The 17,210-nt window shown below is 40.0% G+C and overlaps 1 protein-coding gene across 5 annotated transcripts in view; it reads left to right on the top strand.

Moving 5' to 3' along the window:
• axin1 (axin 1) overlaps window positions 1–15,517 on the top strand; it is a 29,861-nt gene extending 14,344 nt beyond the window's left edge. For 4 of the 5 annotated variants that reach the window (XM_051074086.1, XM_051074087.1, XM_018705090.2 and 1 more), the window contains 9 exons: window positions 1,698–1,838; window positions 2,905–3,001; window positions 4,000–4,137; window positions 7,167–7,711; window positions 7,800–7,964; window positions 8,144–8,392; window positions 8,601–8,708; window positions 11,563–11,712; window positions 11,935–15,517. In XM_051074086.1, coding sequence (XP_050930043.1) covers window positions 1,698–1,838; window positions 2,905–3,001; window positions 4,000–4,137; window positions 7,167–7,711; window positions 7,800–7,964; window positions 8,144–8,392; window positions 8,601–8,708; window positions 11,563–11,712; window positions 11,935–12,061 — 1,720 coding nt within the window. In that variant the 3' untranslated portion in view covers window positions 12,062–15,517. The remainder of the gene's footprint in view (window positions 1–1,697; window positions 1,839–2,904; window positions 3,002–3,999; window positions 4,138–7,166; window positions 7,712–7,799; window positions 7,965–8,143; window positions 8,393–8,600; window positions 8,709–11,562; window positions 11,713–11,934) is intronic. The other variant, XM_051074088.1, reaches the window with a different exon arrangement.
• Window positions 15,518–17,210: the final 1,693 nt, after the last annotated feature.

Raw genomic sequence — 17,210 nt, 5'->3', positions numbered from 1 at the left:
GAATACAAAAATATGCCATGTTCTAATTGGCAGTGTGAATGAAATAAACTGAAATAAATGTGAGTATGAATTAGCTGTTGTTGAGGATTTGCTTATCTAGATCTTGGTAGAATTTTTCAAAATATCAAATGCAATAAATGGAGAGTTTAAGGAGTTTTTTTTAAGTGAGTAATGGTCCTTCCTGGAAAACAAATGTATTTACCCAGTCTTCTTGATCATGCACAACCTGGACTTTTTAGCGCTTTATTCCTTTAATCGGTTGTTAACAAAATGTAGCCAACGTAAATGTAATGCAACAAAGAGATGATGTGAAGCTAGATGAGAAAAAAATCCAGAATTGAACAAAGTGAAGGATGGTTGACTTTACGTGAGTGAACTGTACTGCTGTTATCATTTATTTGTGATTATGAGAAGTTGATGTTCTCATTAATTGCTGGGGAGCTGGGAGCAGTGTTGCAGGACAGTGTTGCTCCAGGAATCATCTCATCGGTCTTGCATCAAATTGCAGATTGCCTTAGAGCAACTTTTCATTCTTTCCCTTGTCAATTCCTTTAGTTTCTCATTATCAGAAATGTTCCCGCGTATAATCGCAACTTTAAAAATCATTTTCCACAGACTGAACTTTTTATTTGTCCCAACTCCTCACCCAACCCTCCGCTGTAATTATTCGCTGTTGTCGAACGGAGATGCAAATGGAAATCGGTTGGTCACAAAGGTTTCATTTTGAACTCTGGGTGCATTCCAAACAGGGAGAAAGCTTGGGATAAATGCTTCAGGGAATTCCAATTTGAATAAAAACAGATGATGCCTAACATCTATAATTCATGTGTATAAAGCCCTGTAAGAAATGTGTTCAGCAAAGTCAATGACTGAGAATATAAATGGTGTCAAATGAAGCTTCCCCGTAATTCTGTAGATGCTATCTGGAGGATGTGCATCAGGATGAGGCTGGCAGTTATCCTCTGCTTTTCAATACTCTGGTATTGAATTTTGTGTGTTTACAAAGGTGTTGCCAGCCAATGCATCGCTGGGTGTGATAAAGCCAGAGGTTGACCAGGTGCAGGAAATGGTATGGCGGTCCATGGCATGCTCTTAACTGAGCATACATGTTACATAGATGTTACTATAGTTTTCATGGCTTTAAAGTACAACCATTTTGATAATCTAACTAATCGTCATTTCTTAAACAAAAATGCCAAACATTTATGAAGATTTTATGCTTTTCTTTGTCATAAATGAGAGTAAATTCATCTCTGGGTTTTGGACTGTTGGCTAAACAAAACAAGACATTTGAAGACATCACCTTGGGATGTGGTAAATTATAAAGGACATTTTTCATTATTTTTTTTAACATGTCTGGTAGAGAAAAAGATGAATCACCTGACTGATTCTAACCAAACCACAAGAGCAGAAAGACATTTAGCTGTTATGAAATCATGAAACAATTGTGCTTAAGCTTTGTGTTCTTTAGAGAATTTCAGCTGTGAACAGACAAACATTTGGCCCACAGATTTTCTATCACAATATCTAACTATTCATGATAAAACAATACTGTATGTTCTGAATTTAGGATCATGCCGTAGAGCTTTCTACTGTCTTTATAAATGTGCTTTTACAAGCATGTCTATGACCTCATCGTTTATTTCTAGAAATGAGTTTTATTCCTCAGCATTTCCTGTATTTCCTCATTTTTCCAGGCACGCTCCATGTCGGGAGCCCATCAACCCATACTATGTCAACACTGGCTACGCTATGGCTCCTGCCACCAGCGCCAACGATAGTGAGCAGCAGAGTATGTCCAGCGACGCAGACACAATTTCTCTTACAGACAGTAGTGTGTACGTATTTTCTCATCTCTCACACACGCACATATTCACACATACAAGACACTTTTCTTGCATAAAGTTGTAACAGAAGGTCATAAAGGCCGTGTCAGGCTGGAACACTGGAGTTATTGAAATGAAAGACAGAACCCAATGCTATACTGAGTATTCCCAGTTGCTATTTAAAATGAAAGCATGTCATATAAGTTTGCGTTGCTAGAAGTCAGAAATAAAAGTTTAATTGGCTTCAGAATTGTACTTCTTGCCCGTTTACCCTGTGCTCAAACTTTACAACACGAGCAGCAACTAAAGTCCCATCTGCTCATTAGACATACCAGTTAAAAGCTGTTAGAATTGATCTTTAATGCTAATTAGGGATCCTAACAACACTCTCCTGACAGGATGCATTTAAATGGAAATGCTAACCTACTGACCTCTTTTGCAAATACGAGACAAGAACAGATTTTAAATGTTTCCAAAGTGATTCTTTATAGTCACTTGTTAATTTGCAGTGACCAAAGCAAATGTTCTTTCTCAGCTTAGTTTGTCCAAAAGCAGATGAGCCAAAAGCAGTGCATTTTACCATATGAGATCACTTGAAGCAGGACTTGTTTTTCAGTTGCCAGGCATGAAACCAGGCATGTGCTGGTGAAAGAAGATTTGAAAAATATAATGTTTTCTAGGTGCAAGGATGGCGCAGGGGAATTAAGCCAAAGAAACTTCAAAGCTTGCACAACTGGACAAAAATGTGTTTGAAGCTGAATGGATTAGAGGCTGTTATCAGCTAATTGGTCCAGAGCTTCCAGCACAGGAGAGTGTAAAAACCCAGCATGGCCAATACCACACAGAATTACAGACTCATGGATGTGTTAACATGTAACTGTAATCTGCCAGACCACTTGTGGTGTAGGAGGGACACAATAAGCCTGTGAGAATATCTGTCCTGCTGTACTGATTAATCAAGACTTACTAGGTGTCCGTTTGAGGCAAAAATGCAGTGAGAAGCTTTCAACTTCAAAGCTGCCTGTGTTGTTTATTCATGAGGATGTTTTATGAAAAATGTCTTTGTTGTTAATTCTAGAGATGGGGTGCCACCCTACAGATACCGCAAACAGCATCGCCGGGAGATGCACGAAAGTGCCAAAGCAAATGGGCGAGTGCCACTACCTCATATTCCAGTAAGTTATTCATGGGTTATTTCCCTTCCCTCTCACTTTCTGCCTCTACACCTCTCTCTCTTTAACTGTCTGTCTCTGCCTTATTTTCCTCCGCTTCCACCATCGGAGGTGTGCATATTTAAGCTCTGCTGTGTCGCAGGGCCTGTGATGGAGTATAAGAATAGCTGATGGTGAAAGAGAAGGCTGTCTAAATGCAGCTTGATGCTTTCCTAAGCTGTGTGTGCTGAAGCCTAGCAGACATGAATCCTCCCCTGTGACAGCCTGATGCCTCCCTTTGCAGCTTAGGCTGTCTCTTGGTAGGAAAACCCCGGCCCTAATTAGGCCGCGGAGTAAAGAGTCAAATTAAAACTCCACACGTAGCATCCTATTAGGATGCATGAATTGGCTGTATAGTAGCGAACAAATCCCCAAAGCATAACTCTCACGTTCCCCTGCCCCAACAAATTAATCATGACTTCACTTCACTGGCAATAAGAAGATTGACAGGGCTTGTAGGTTGTTTTTTTTTTTCAAAATGTCACTTTGTTTTTCTACCCTTTCTTTTTTTATGATAAACTGGTTCCAAATCTGGAGTTAACAGCTTTGAATTGTCACGATTATAGTACAGGATCTTGTGCTAGCAGGAGAGCAAATAAATATCATTCATGTCTTTGGTAATGATATTATGTGTACATTTAATTACGCTTCATTTATTATGTCCCATGTTTGTGATTCCAAAATTATTGTGAAATGCAAACTATGTATAAAGGCCTGTGTGTCAAATCTGGATTCATTCCTTTTTGGTGTAGGCACCCTTATCAAATAGGTACAGCTATGTTATGGCAAGATGATTAATTTTTAATGGGAAGTTTAGCTGCAAGATCACACCAAAGGTGGGGGAATGACAGAATCTAAAGAGTCAGGGTGGTAAAACTGCCCATATGCTGTTGACAGTAATGCAGTGGTGGCAAAAAGAAATACACACACACTTATGGTATGACATTTCTCCCCCCTCCCAGCGCACAAACCGGATTCCAAAGGACATTCATGTGGAGCCAGAAAGGTTTGCTGCAGAGCTGATCAGCAGACTGGAGGGCGTACTGAGGGAGAGAGAGGCTCAGGAGAAACTAGAGGAGCGACTGAAGAGGGTTCGATTGGTATGTTCCCTTTATTTCCTGAACCAGTTGTCTACTGTGTAAAGCACAACCAGGGCTACTGTTTTCTTAATTTGGTTTAACGTGTGAATAAGCAGCATCCCTCAGGAGTTGGGAGCAGAGGTTCACAGTGGAGAGCACTGTCTGGAGACTATGTGACCTCTCGCATAATGTAATCAAGAAAGTTGAGGGAAGAAGAAGAGACACGTATGTTTTTGCTCCAAGCTTTTCTCATTTTTTACTCAGTAAAGTTAGACATATAAGTCAAGATTTGAATATTAACTTTGGTGACACTAGCTGAATGATATTAGTGACCAAAGAAAATTGAACTATGAATCCCTAAAGTAGAAACGGTTTTGACCAGTTTTTTCTAGATAAATCGATTATATTGTCAATATAATGTCAGAAAATGGTGAAAAGTGCCCACTATAATTTCCCAGAGCCCATGGTGGCATCTTCAGATTCCATTATTCTATATAACCAGCAATATGAATCCAAGACATGCAGCATTTCAGAGGCTGGAACACCTGTATGTTTTGCTTTTTTAGACCTGAAAGACTAAATATGTGTAAAGCTTCAGGTTATACAGACCTCATTTTAAATCCTCATTCTTCAAATGTTAATATCAGAGGACTTTCTTAACTTTAATAACTTTAATTTTCTTTAATAAAAGAATGAGTCAATAAATTATGGCCATAGTTAGTGGAAAAGCAGACTGCTGGTTGAAGAGTATCAGTAGATGCCACCAAAGCCCATTCCTAAGCCAGAAAACGAGACGTGTGCCTGGCCGCTGGGCTTAAAGTTTTCAGTAACAAAGGAGACTTAAATCCGTCTGGCCTTAATGAAATTAATGAGGCCAGCCTTTTGAATGGGGAATAAAAACACATTATGAATCATTTGGAGAATTCAGTCCTTGGCCTGTCAACGATCTGGCTTTGTCGATCAGTCGGATGGAGCACCTGCACACTCGCCCACTTGTAAGCCTGGAACAGCGTGCCGCCTGTTTGATGTCACTTGAACGGTGATGAAATGGTCTCCGCTACCACAAATGAAATCTCTCTCAGTACACAAAGCCAAGTATTAAGTCTCAAGGCAGACAATTTATGTGGTTTGGCGCTGGAAGGAGAGAAACTGCCATCACACAGTTTGAGCTTTGCTTTATTAAACCTGGAGGCAACTGTGAAATGACAAGTGATACTCATCATATCATTCGTGCGTACCCATACGTGCATCTGGGAAAGGAGGTGGACTTAGGGCTGAGTTGTTAACCATCATGATGAGAGATATTAAAATGACGTGGTTATAATGCATGAAGGAAGTCTGAAGCATATAATCAGATTTAAAAATTGGGTTAAAAATTGATGCTATTATTTTATTGCTGTGAGAATATGGGTAACTCTTTCCCACAGCTCTGGAACAATGGGCCCTGTAGTCCAGCTACACACTGAATAATTCACATACAAGAGCAGCAGCGTGCTACTCACATAAGTAATCAATGGCTAAAAGACCATGTGAGCTGGATATTCATCACTTGTCTGAATTGTCTTTTTTATTTGGTGTTGACAAATAACAGAGCACGCAGGACACGTGCAATATGCTCGCATTCATAATGAGAGGCACGGTACTGTATAAATGAGCTAGACTAGGTTCCCAGAAAGCACCGAAGCTAGCTTGTAGAACATCAAATATCTTCTTTTGTTTGCCAAGGATTTTCATTTTCAGATGGAAAAAGCGGGAGCCAGTGGAAAAAATGTGCTCAAATGAAGATGTCATGGTTCCATGAATAACTTCCAGTGGGCTCAGCTAACACAGATATCTGGGTCTGGTGCAGAGACCGGAAGACACATCACTTATTAAAAACACGCCAAAATATATTTGGCTGTATATGGCATCTTTTAAAGCGTAGTCGAATTGAAGAAAGCAGTGTGGGCACACAGAGGTTCAGATTATGTCGGAACAGACTGAGAATCCCTCTGTGCCATTTTTGGTATGGTTACAGCAAATGGATGGTGAGCACACAGGACAATGACAAACTCTTTTATTTATTTTTTTTGGCACATTTGCAGGTGAAGGTTTATTTAATTATTAACGTAACTGACATAAAAAGTTGGGGCATGGTGAAAACCCTACCTACTGTTGTCTTTCCACTATATCTCTTTGTTCTCTCCCCTTCCTCCTCTCTCTGCCAAAGTGTTTCTAACTTTACACAGGACAGATAAAAGCTCTGCCGTATGGTGCTCACTGCTCCAGCTGCATTACAAGCATTTTTAGTGGTTCAGATCTTGATAGAGATGCTTCTGAATATAGTTTTCACTTTTAAACTGTGTCACTGATATCATGTATTAAGTGATTGTTTTTTTTATCAGTAAATATTACGCTCAGAGTGAAATATCTGCTTCATTTTATCATACGTTTTGCAGTAATAGTGGTGTGAGGCCCTTGTGTCCAGTTTCAGATGACTGAATTTCTCCATCCGCTGCTGTGTCTTATTTCATCACTGCACATCCTCCACTCCCCACAGCTCCTGCTTATCAAAACCTACTCTGAATGCCTGCAGCACCCCACCCCGTGATTCCCCCTGAGCAGATTCTGTCAGAGCTGGGGCTGTATTGGCTTTGCTTGTCAGTACATGAAATGACACAAATGTGCTGCGTGCATGCATATTACCCTGAATCTAGCTGATACTCTTGTATTTTTGGTTTGTCTCCAAACCGCTGCAGTAAGAACAAGAGGACTCATATTAGCGTGTGGTGAAAATCTGCCATCTGCTGGCTGAAATGAGTACAACATGCACCCTCAGTTTTGTCAGTGTCTCAGTTATGTGTTAGGAAATAAACTGTTAAAAGAATGAAATGCATGTAGATATATTTAGTATGTCTTTTAAGTTTTATTTAAATGTTGTGATGTATAAGCCTCATATAGATATTTAAACACCATCCTTATAAATTGGTGTTATAGTATAGTATAGTTTTTTTTCCCACTAAATGATATTATTTTGTGTGTGTGTGTGTGTGTGTGTTTCTGTATTAAAGGAAGAGGATGGTGATGAAGTCATCATGTCTCCAGCCACATCATTAGCCAATCACAGGTTCCCCCCTGGTGCCTATCCGCAGAACTACAACTCCCGCTATGCCGACATTACCTACAGCGGTCCTCTCCTGAGAGACGCTCACGAGGAGAACCCCGAGAGCATCCTGGATGACCACGTCCAGCGAGTCATGAAGACTCCCGGCTGCCAGTCGCCAGGGACGGGCCGCCATTCCCCCAAGTCGCGCTCGCCAGACAGCTTCCCAGGGGGCAAAGGGATGGGACTCGGAATGCCGCTGTCGTCGGGCCAGGGTAAACACCCATCCCGGCACGGTCTCAAGGGAGAGACCAGCCACCTGTACCACCACAAGCATGTGCATCACATCCACCACGCAGGTATGGGGAAGTCAAAAGAGCAGATGGAGGCTGAGGCAGCCATGCGCGTGCACAGCAGCTTTCCCTGGGGCATGGAGGCGAGTCATTACGGATCAAAGTCTCGCAGTTATGCAGATGGCATGGGATCCAACCCCATGGAGCACACAGGGTACAAGTAAGAAACTCTAGCATTGTTATGGCATGAATTCACCCAGAATGCTTTTTTCTTTACCTCTTACCAGTTGTTTTTTTCCAATGTACAGCAGCAAAGGTGGCACACAGTGTAAAAGAGTGCACAAGAAAGGTGAGGACGTGCGGCCTTATGACATGCTGGGGCCTGGAGAAGAGATGGAGAAAAACCAGAAGATCCTTTTGTGGTTGATGGAAGGACAGAAAGAAATGGTTCAACATAAGAGAAGCCCATATGGGTTAGTGATACCTTTATATGAGTGCTTCTGTGCCTGGTCTAAAATATTACTGCTTGTGTTACTTGAAAGCATTCCTCGCCCACTGCAGCAGGTTTGTTTCTTTGTTCTTTCCCTGTTTATGTAAGCAAAAATTTCCACACAACCATGAGCGTGTTTCCGTTTCAAACTCTACATTGTAGGAGTACCACTGGATCCAAGAGAACCACGGGCCATGAGGGATCCCGTGTCTGCTCGGTGGAGAGATCTGGTTCGGTGTACCCGTGCGTCAGCGGCCAACCACGGAACAACGTGCAGCCGTCTCACCCTTTCATCCAGGACCCCACCATGCCACCCAACCCAGCCCCCAGCCCCCTTATCCAGCTGGAGGAGGTTTGCCGGCGGCTTGAAGAGGAGAAGATTAAGTCTGGAATTCTACAGCCCAAGCAAAGGTAAGGAGATGGACATGTCCCGTTTACCTGTCAGGTTAATCAGTGCAGTTTTTCAACAGAATCTATTTAACTCGATCCACAAGGGAAGAAGCCGGATCTGTCCTCTTAGTCATTTTGTCAAAATGAAACAATCACCCTTTTGTTCTCCTGACTGTGTGCTCCTGAGGCCCAATCTTTGTCTAACTGCTGGGGTTGTTCGGTCCTTCAGGTATGTGATGGAGGTGATCCAGAGGGGTCGCACCGCAGTCAGGCCTGCACTGTTCCCTCCACTCAGCGTGGTGCCCGCCGTTTCTGACAGCGAGCTCTCCGAGCCCGAGTATGTCCACTATATCTTACCAGTAACTTTTCCCGCTATCCCCAAAATCCCCATAGGTCACAGCAACCCACCTTACTTCTCATCCTCATTACTGCTAGTCTAGTTACCAGGTGTGTTTGTAGAGCCACTAAAAAAGCCATTTAGAAATCAGTAATGGCCACTTCCCTCCTCTCTGTGCTGTATCCTATCCCTGAGTTTGCTTTCATGTGGCATCCTTTCTAGTTTCTCCTTCTCGGCTATACTGTAGCAGTTTCAGTGGTTAAACTGACTGCAGCCCTCTTTGATTTTAACACAAACCTGGCAGCCACTGAGAAAATGGCCGTGGTAAAAACCGCATAAACAACTAGGATAAGACTTGATGGTGGAAAACATATCAGATCTCCAGTTTGTTATTTCCCAGATCACAGAGGAAGTAAGAATATATGTTTTCTGTGTTCATGCAGAGGCAGACTAGCCGGAGTGTATATATATATATATATATATATATATATATATTTGATGTTTTGTCAGAAACATGTTTCTGTTTGATGTTTTACTGCTGTCTCAGATGGGTACTTAACAGATGGAGGGGAGCAGGGGAACTGTGCAAGAGGCAGATGAAAGGCAGGTTATGTGGCACAGCCAGTGGGTGAAGCCTCTGGTCAGACCTGTGAGGACTGGGGGGTTCAATCTTTCAGTACTTTGTGTGTGATTGACTGAACCTTTCAGTACCTCTGATGTCCAAACTTGAAAATGTATGAAAGATAGCTGAGAGGTTGAAATCTGAAAAAGAAGAAGGATGCTGGTGAAAGAACGTGGTGGTGGGGTTTGTTTTGTCACTAAAAAGGTAATAAAAGTGTGTAAGATATAAAAGTGTAAAGCATCATTTATGTCAGTAAAACAGACATTTTAATTTGAGCAGCAATACCAGCAAAAGCTAACATAGAAATGTGGTAACAACAAATTATATTTTTTAATATTCTGACCTACACCAGGGGTTTTCAACGTGTGTGGATAGCCCCTCAGAGAAGACTGAGACCGTTAAAAGAGTGCGGAATTATCTATTAGCAATTCCGTTTGCAGTCTACCCATGAATGTACAAACTGCTATCACTGGATCGCTTTAATACAGAAGAAAACTTTTAAATGTGATGATTCACAGTTCTGGAATTATAAGGAACATCTTTCTTCTCTATTTTCAGAATGGATTTATGGAGGTTCACACATGATGGACAGAAATAATGACATACTCTGTCTGTGTGTTCAGTTCTGACTGAGCTGTGACTCTGATTTTTCTTGCTGGCTGCTAGGTACTGTACTTAAAGTACCATAATTGCTTCAGTGAGTGTGTCACAGCCATTGCAGAGTTTGATCTGCACCAGTATTAGAAACTCAGTAGAGAAGGAACAAAGTAACATATATAATCTCAAGAATTTCTACCATAATATACTGTCACATAAATTCTGTGCCACTTTGGACCGGTGAAAAACAGGCCACCTCCTGCAGGTTGATGTAACATTTTGAAATGTGTTGACTAACTGACATGAATTGACATCACTCAGCTGTGTGGTTCTAGTTCTTAATCTCTACTGAATACTTAATATTCAGGCAAACTGAAAACACTATACTGCTGGCTACAACTGGGGAAAGGTACATTTATCCTAAACCTTTAGTAACCTAATCACTCTCAGACGTCACTGAAATCCATTTTCTTACCAGTGAAAAAAACAAAATGCAGTTATGTGGTTGTGCAAGTTGATACAAAAGTTATCAGGCTTTTCAGCCTTAAAGCATCTGAGATAACCACACTATCTCATTGTGCATCGTGCCACACCCAGGATTATCATTTCAGAGGAAATCGTAGAGAGTACACCCATTTAGTTCAGCTCAGTCGCAAGCGTCTTCAAGGGTCGGTTCACCCAAAATATTAAAGAATCCAGCAGATATTCATGAGTTTATCAGTATTTGCTGAGGTTTTGAGATATCTATCTGCTGATAACCTCTGTATACTGGAAGACCTTTGTGTTGGTGTTTTTAAGCATCTAAAAATGTCATTTGAACTCAACCAGGAGAACAATGTTCCAGATAGTCCACAGAGAAAACTGTACAAACTGTCCACTGCAAGATCTGTAGATAATTTCTTTTTAAGCCCCATTTTTAGTTATTTGGTGACTTTTTTCCCCCTTACATCTTGTTGCTTGTCATCTTCTGTCCTTATGTTGAGGCTGTTCTTAGATAACCTTAGTGCATTTTCCTCTAGAATGGGTTATTATTTGTTCACTGGTCTGTTGTAATCCAAAGGTCATCAGAAAACGGCAGGACGTTAGCCTCTGGTTAGTCTCTTCACTTGCTCCTTATGATTGCATCTATTGATTAGAAAGTTCAACCTTCACGATGCAGTGACCTCTGGCTGAGGTCCTCATTCCCAGTGAGGTTATGTAAACATCTGTCAGGAAAAAAAAGCCACAAGCACAACAACTCCAAACTACAAACACCTTATGAATCATAACCCATTTCATAAAATGTAATTAAGATTGTGTACCACAAACTCTTTTGACTTTATGTCCATCTGTCTGCAGACTTGCCTGGTGTTTGTCTGGTGTTGGCACACACAGACTGATGCTAAACCTCATTCTGTTTATTCCATGTGTCTTGACTTATTTATTTAATTCATTCATCCCTTGGTTTATATGGAAATTTTACATCACTGTCATTGTTTCTCCAGTTACTTATTAATATGAGCATGTATTTGTAATTCCCTTTAGTGCTAGCAAACTCTTGTCCGTGTGAACATGTTTTTGGTCCTTATATGTAAAAATGTGTGGACACATTTTTCAGATTTTGTGTTTTTTTTTTTTTTTCCCCTCCATCTGCAGACATAAAGCCACTAAAAAGCAGCCGTGTGAAAACACTGTTGTGGCGTATTACTTCTGTGAGGAGCAGATACCGTACAGGACGTCTGTTAAAGGGAGGGTCGTCACTTTGGGCCAGTTCAAAGAACTGCTAACAAAGAAAGGAAATTACAGGTGAGATTTATGGTGCTGTTTGATCTTTATGGACATTTACAGCTGTATCACACCTTATAATCTGAATTCAATGAATTATCAGCAAGCAGGGGGTGGGTCTGTGGTTGATCAAACTGGTTCCTGATGTAGACACATTAGACAACATAAGTCTTGCCTGCTGGGCACAGTTTAATTGAAGGTTTCAGCCTTTAAAATGGAAAACTTTGCTGTTTTACTTTTTAGATATTACTTCAAGAAGGTTAGCGACGAGTTTGACTGCGGGGTGGTGTTCGAAGAGGTGCGTGAAGATGATGCTATCTTGCCCATCTTTGAGGAGAAGATTATCGGGAAAGTCGAAAAAATTGACTGAAGTGCACGTTGAAGAGGAAGAAAGCCGAGGAGCCAGCATGTGGCAGGCAGAGGAGCGATTGGATGGTGAAGAGGAAGTGTTTTAGGATGAAGAACGGAGGAGCAGAGAAGAAAGTGATACCGTAGAAGAGAAGAAGAGCAAAGCAGTGGTTGTGACTAATGAGGCTCAGTAGTCACGCCACTGCAGTGACGTTGAACTAGAAGAAAAAAAAAAACCTCGTTCACTTGGAGTGTAATGTAGAACTGTAAAGTTTACTAGATAAATGAAGAACAAAAGTGCTACTAAAGCTACATATTTTTGATATGATGTATCAGAGGGTGTCCTTTCTAAAGTAATCACACTTGTCATTTTTATATGTATTGGTACGAAATGTGTACAGTTTGTGTTAAAAGATAACAAAATTTTATATCTATTTAAGTATTTAAAATGCTCATTTTCAATCCTATTGAAGCAGGAGTGTCGCCCCTGTTGAAGACGATCAAAATCCTTTATAGGGCTGATTTATTTGTTTGTTTGTTTTCTCATTAATTGTAAGAGCCCTCTGGACTCTATATGTTTATGCTCTTCTAAGTGCTTTTAATACTTCACTTACCAGTACTATTTTGGGGCATTCAGTCATTGTATTATATACCACTGACTATGTCTCGGTGTAGGCTGCAGTATGGTTTTCTAAAGCGCCAAACACAGAGTGACCAGAAAAATAGACACCCCACTGCAGACTAATGTAATTCAGTATAATAGCAAAGTGTAACTTTGTGTTGCTGTTGTAATGGATTCGACATATAAGTAACACATTATAGCCTAATCTAACACATCACCAGAAACTCAGCTTTAACAAATTAGCATCAGTTCCTCTGTGATACAGTTTCACAAAGTTATTATTTATTGCAATGCTGTTTTATTGGGTTGCATTACTGCAGATTGCACAGGTTATTTTATTTTTCTGGTGATTTGGTATGTACTGCATGTAGATGTGGCTGATGGCTGTGTTTATGTACAGTCATTCACTGCATTGTTTTTACCCAACCCAGCTAAAGTATACAGAAAATTGCCTTGGAATAACAACAGTAGATGCAATTGTACTATAAAGAAAGATATGATTGGAAATCACAAGGTGAATCTATGCAAGTTGGTTTATAATTACGTTGCCCTCATCTAAAATCTACATTGGATTATTTAATAAGTAACATTAGAAAAATGTTCAGAATAATTTGAGGCCACACATACAGTTGTATGCACATGTTTGGGCAAATCGCATATTATGTTGGTTTTTAACAAACATTAATGCACTTACTTTTTGTTCATGTACTTCAAAAATAGACAAAAAATGAAACAGTAAATAGTCAGACTTTCATTAACTCAGCAGGACTTGTAAGACAGGCCAGCTGATGACATTTCCCAAGCTTTTAGATTCTCTGACTCTCCAAACCTTTTGGAAACACTCAACAACAATGGGCTCCTGACAACCAAGATATCTGAATGACGATTGAATTGATGCTAACAAAGCAGTGGAGGCTATAAAAAGATATCAGTGCACTTCCAGCTTGAAATTTCCACTGTCTGAAATGTCACTATGAACTGACAAGTCAAGACAAGATCTGGAAAACCAAGACAGCTTAAAAATATCTATGAAGTTCAAGTGATCTGCAGGAGGAGAGGGTGAATTCGCTCCTAAATCAAGAATAGAGAGACTTTGGAAAATAATAATTCTACTTGTTATTAAATTTTATTTTAATTATTTCCAGTTTAACACTAAATGACTTAAAAGTAAATTTGACATTATCCAACATTAGAGGTTCGTGTTAGACCTGCTCACTGAAGGTTATGCCTGTCAGCGAGGTACTTGGACTCGTTCGTCCGAGGCCACATCACAGCATTTGAATGAGAAGGCCAGTGAATGTCACCAGAATAACTATCAAATGTTGATATGTTTGTGCTTTTAAGATCATACAAAGCCATATTTAAACACACTGTAAGTGCTCTCCCATTGTACAGCCTGTATAGAAGAGAGTTCGACCTATTTACGTTTCTCTGAAGTTCTGCAATCACAGATTTAAATCCACAGGAGCTGATGAGAACCAACAGACACTGACATGTTTGCAGTTATGTTTCCATCAAATGTTTTTTTTTTCCCAGCTTCAAGGTCTGTACATTAATTTCCGCTATCCCCAAGACTTACCATCCTAAACTTTTAATCACTGCTTAGTTGATGGATCAGTTAAGAAAGGGCTGCTTTAAGAACTGATTTCTAATCTGTAGCCTTCTCTAGCTTATCACAGCTACATCTTGTGCCTGGCAGGAATGAATTGTTTAGTGCAAATGATCTACTTTTGATAGATCACGTTACACCAAAGAGAACAAAAGTAGATGGTAGGTACAGTTTTGAATTATCCTTTCACACTTATATTCCCCTTCATTTTGTGGCAGTACTTATTACACAGCATCCTTGTTAGGATTTTTTATGGGCTGTTTTATGTTTGTTTTTTTGCAGTGGATAAAGTGCAGTTTTCCGATGCATCTCGATATAAACATTCAGATGAAACACTTCATGAAGCTTGCAGCACTTTTAGATTTTGTTGTTATTGCAATACTGAAAAAAATGTCACAGCCAATTTAAATTCGCTGTCTCCTCTATTTGGCAATGTAAATGAGGCTTTTGCACTTGAATAGCACACTAAATGAAACTGAAAGCAATGACTCAGAGTCGCTGGGGAAGCTACATGACATTTAGATTCAAGGCTACTATTTTTTTTTTTTTCCTTCTCTGTACCTCATCATTGTGCCGGCAGGCAGAAAGATGAGTGGACCTTCAATCCAGAGTGCTGTATCGTATGTGTTGCATAGAAACCCAGCAGAGGGCATATCTTTTTTTGTTTATCTGTTTGTTTGTTTTTAGATGTGTTTTTCAATGCTGCCTTTTTTTAGACTCCTAATTTAAATCAGTTTAATATATTTAGTACATTTGTCTCCAGTGGTCGTTTGTTTGCTGAATTACACATGATCAAGTTAAATACTTTGTGTTATCTTGATTTTCATTGTTTATTTCTTTTGAAATATAGAGTGTCAAATCTGTTATGATTCTTACTGTGAAAGCCCCAAAAGCGAACTTCCCTTATTTAAGATCAATGAAATGTATATAAACATCAGAGTGCCTTTATTACTATGCTAATGATGTCTGCAGTTTGACTTTCAGACAGATGTGAGGGCGTAAATGCCAGGGACTAGCTTTATATTTTTTTTGTTTAGATGTTATTGTTTTTTTATTATTATTTTGCAAAGTTGTTCCTGTTCAATGATTGTCATTATTCCACCTTTTCTATGTAAATATGTACAACTTCAATTGTCATCAACCAGCAGCCCAGTAAGCACGGTCAGTACCCTAGACCTGTTTCTGTTCACTAACTAGCATGGTTACCGTTTAAAGGTACCTGGACAATAAATACATGCAATAAACCAGTGCTTGAGTTCTGTGTCTTCATTTAGTGCAGGTGGACGTACTGTAGATTAAAGGACCTGTATAGGTGGTGGTTGTGGTGTTGTTGTGCACTGACAGCACACCCAGGAGCATTTCAATTGGCAGATGACTTGCATTTGTTTTGGAGTTGAGCATAACTGCAGTGTTTTGATGCAGACTGAAGATGGCACTCTTAGTTTCCTTGTAGTAGCAGATACATTAGTATCTCAGTGATCCTTCTACCAAAACATATCAGACAAGCATATCAGATAATGTGCATGCATAAGCATAGAACTATGGATCAATGTGTGCACTGAACATAAATACAGATGTGAATGGATTTTTTTCTGGATATAAAACATTAGAGATTCTCTTGTTTAACCTGCACTGACCTCATCATCTGAGAGCATGACAAGTATGGAGCACTGTTCTCTTTTTCTCTGGCTGTTTACATATTGATCAGGACTCAGAATCAGTTTCCTGCAGAGATTACCAGGAATTGTGCCACTATTACTTTTTCTAACACAAGCAAATCAACATCTCGTACCTAGGAGAGCAGCTTAAATGTAGCAAATAAGGCTACACTGCTGCTGCTTCTGCTGCCATGTTGTCTGACTTGTCCTCCCTCAGATTCATGCCAATCAAACTCTCAACCCACAGGCTCATACTGGACTACTGACAAATCACCCAGCTCAGATTAGAAAATTAAAACGACCCTTGTGTGATGCCAATACGTTGTTTGGTCAGTGCCTAAAGCCACCTCATGGAGTTAAATTGAACAAACAGCCACTGATTAGACTGTTTTTTATGCTTATTTAAATTCCTCGTGTAATTGTGTCTTAACAGCCTCAGACGTGTGGTAAACACAGCTGCACAGCAGCACCACAGGTGTTTTGATACACGCCACTCAAAGACACAGTTTGACTTCACTTCCTGCTACCTGTTGTGTCTTTGTGATACCGTTGATAAGATCTCTCTCCAGCATGCTGACTTGCCTGTAAACACTGCTCGTTTGACTCACTCCTTCCTTTGAGTTGTAGGGGCTTGACTTTGTAACCTCAGTCCATGAGGCAATAGCTTGTATATAAAGGAACTGCATACCATTTGGTCTGCAATACATACACTGGTTTACACACTGTAGCAAGCAAGAGGTTGATCCAGTGACCTACTCAGAGGCATAAGACAAGATACTCTTATATAGTTATTATTCGAGTCGGTTTCCTGGCAAACCTGTGGTGGAACATGTTGTCAGACCTTACATACTCTTGACTCTACTGTGCAAAATGTCAAGATTAAGTCACCATCCAAAACAAATACAAATATAATATATTATAAGATGATTCAATTGGAAAATACTGAAGTTGGACTGGTCTTTTATGCGCTAATGAAATCTGTGTTGTGTCATTAAAAGAAAATGTCAGGTCCTGATTCTGACAGAGCGTGGGAAAGTACTCATGTTAGGTACTTAACTTTTACTTTAAATTTTAAATTTGGGTGATGTTGCTGCTTTTAGGGATTTTCACCTAGAACTCTGACCTGTAATTCTGCTTTTGATTTTAATGATATTCTCTCCACTCAAACTGAATTTATTCATAATTTTGTTCATCTGTATTCTGCAATGTACACTGATCAGCCATAACATAATGACCATTGATGGATGAAGTGAGTAACATCGATCATCTTGTTATAACACAA

This window comes from Lates calcarifer, linkage group LG11 (genome assembly GCF_001640805.2).
Source record: "Lates calcarifer isolate ASB-BC8 linkage group LG11, TLL_Latcal_v3, whole genome shotgun sequence".
In the NCBI taxonomy this organism is placed as follows: Eukaryota; Metazoa; Chordata; class Actinopteri; family Centropomidae; genus Lates; species Lates calcarifer.
Note: the sequence above shows the minus strand (reverse complement) of the source record. Positions and strands in the feature narration are given on the sequence as shown.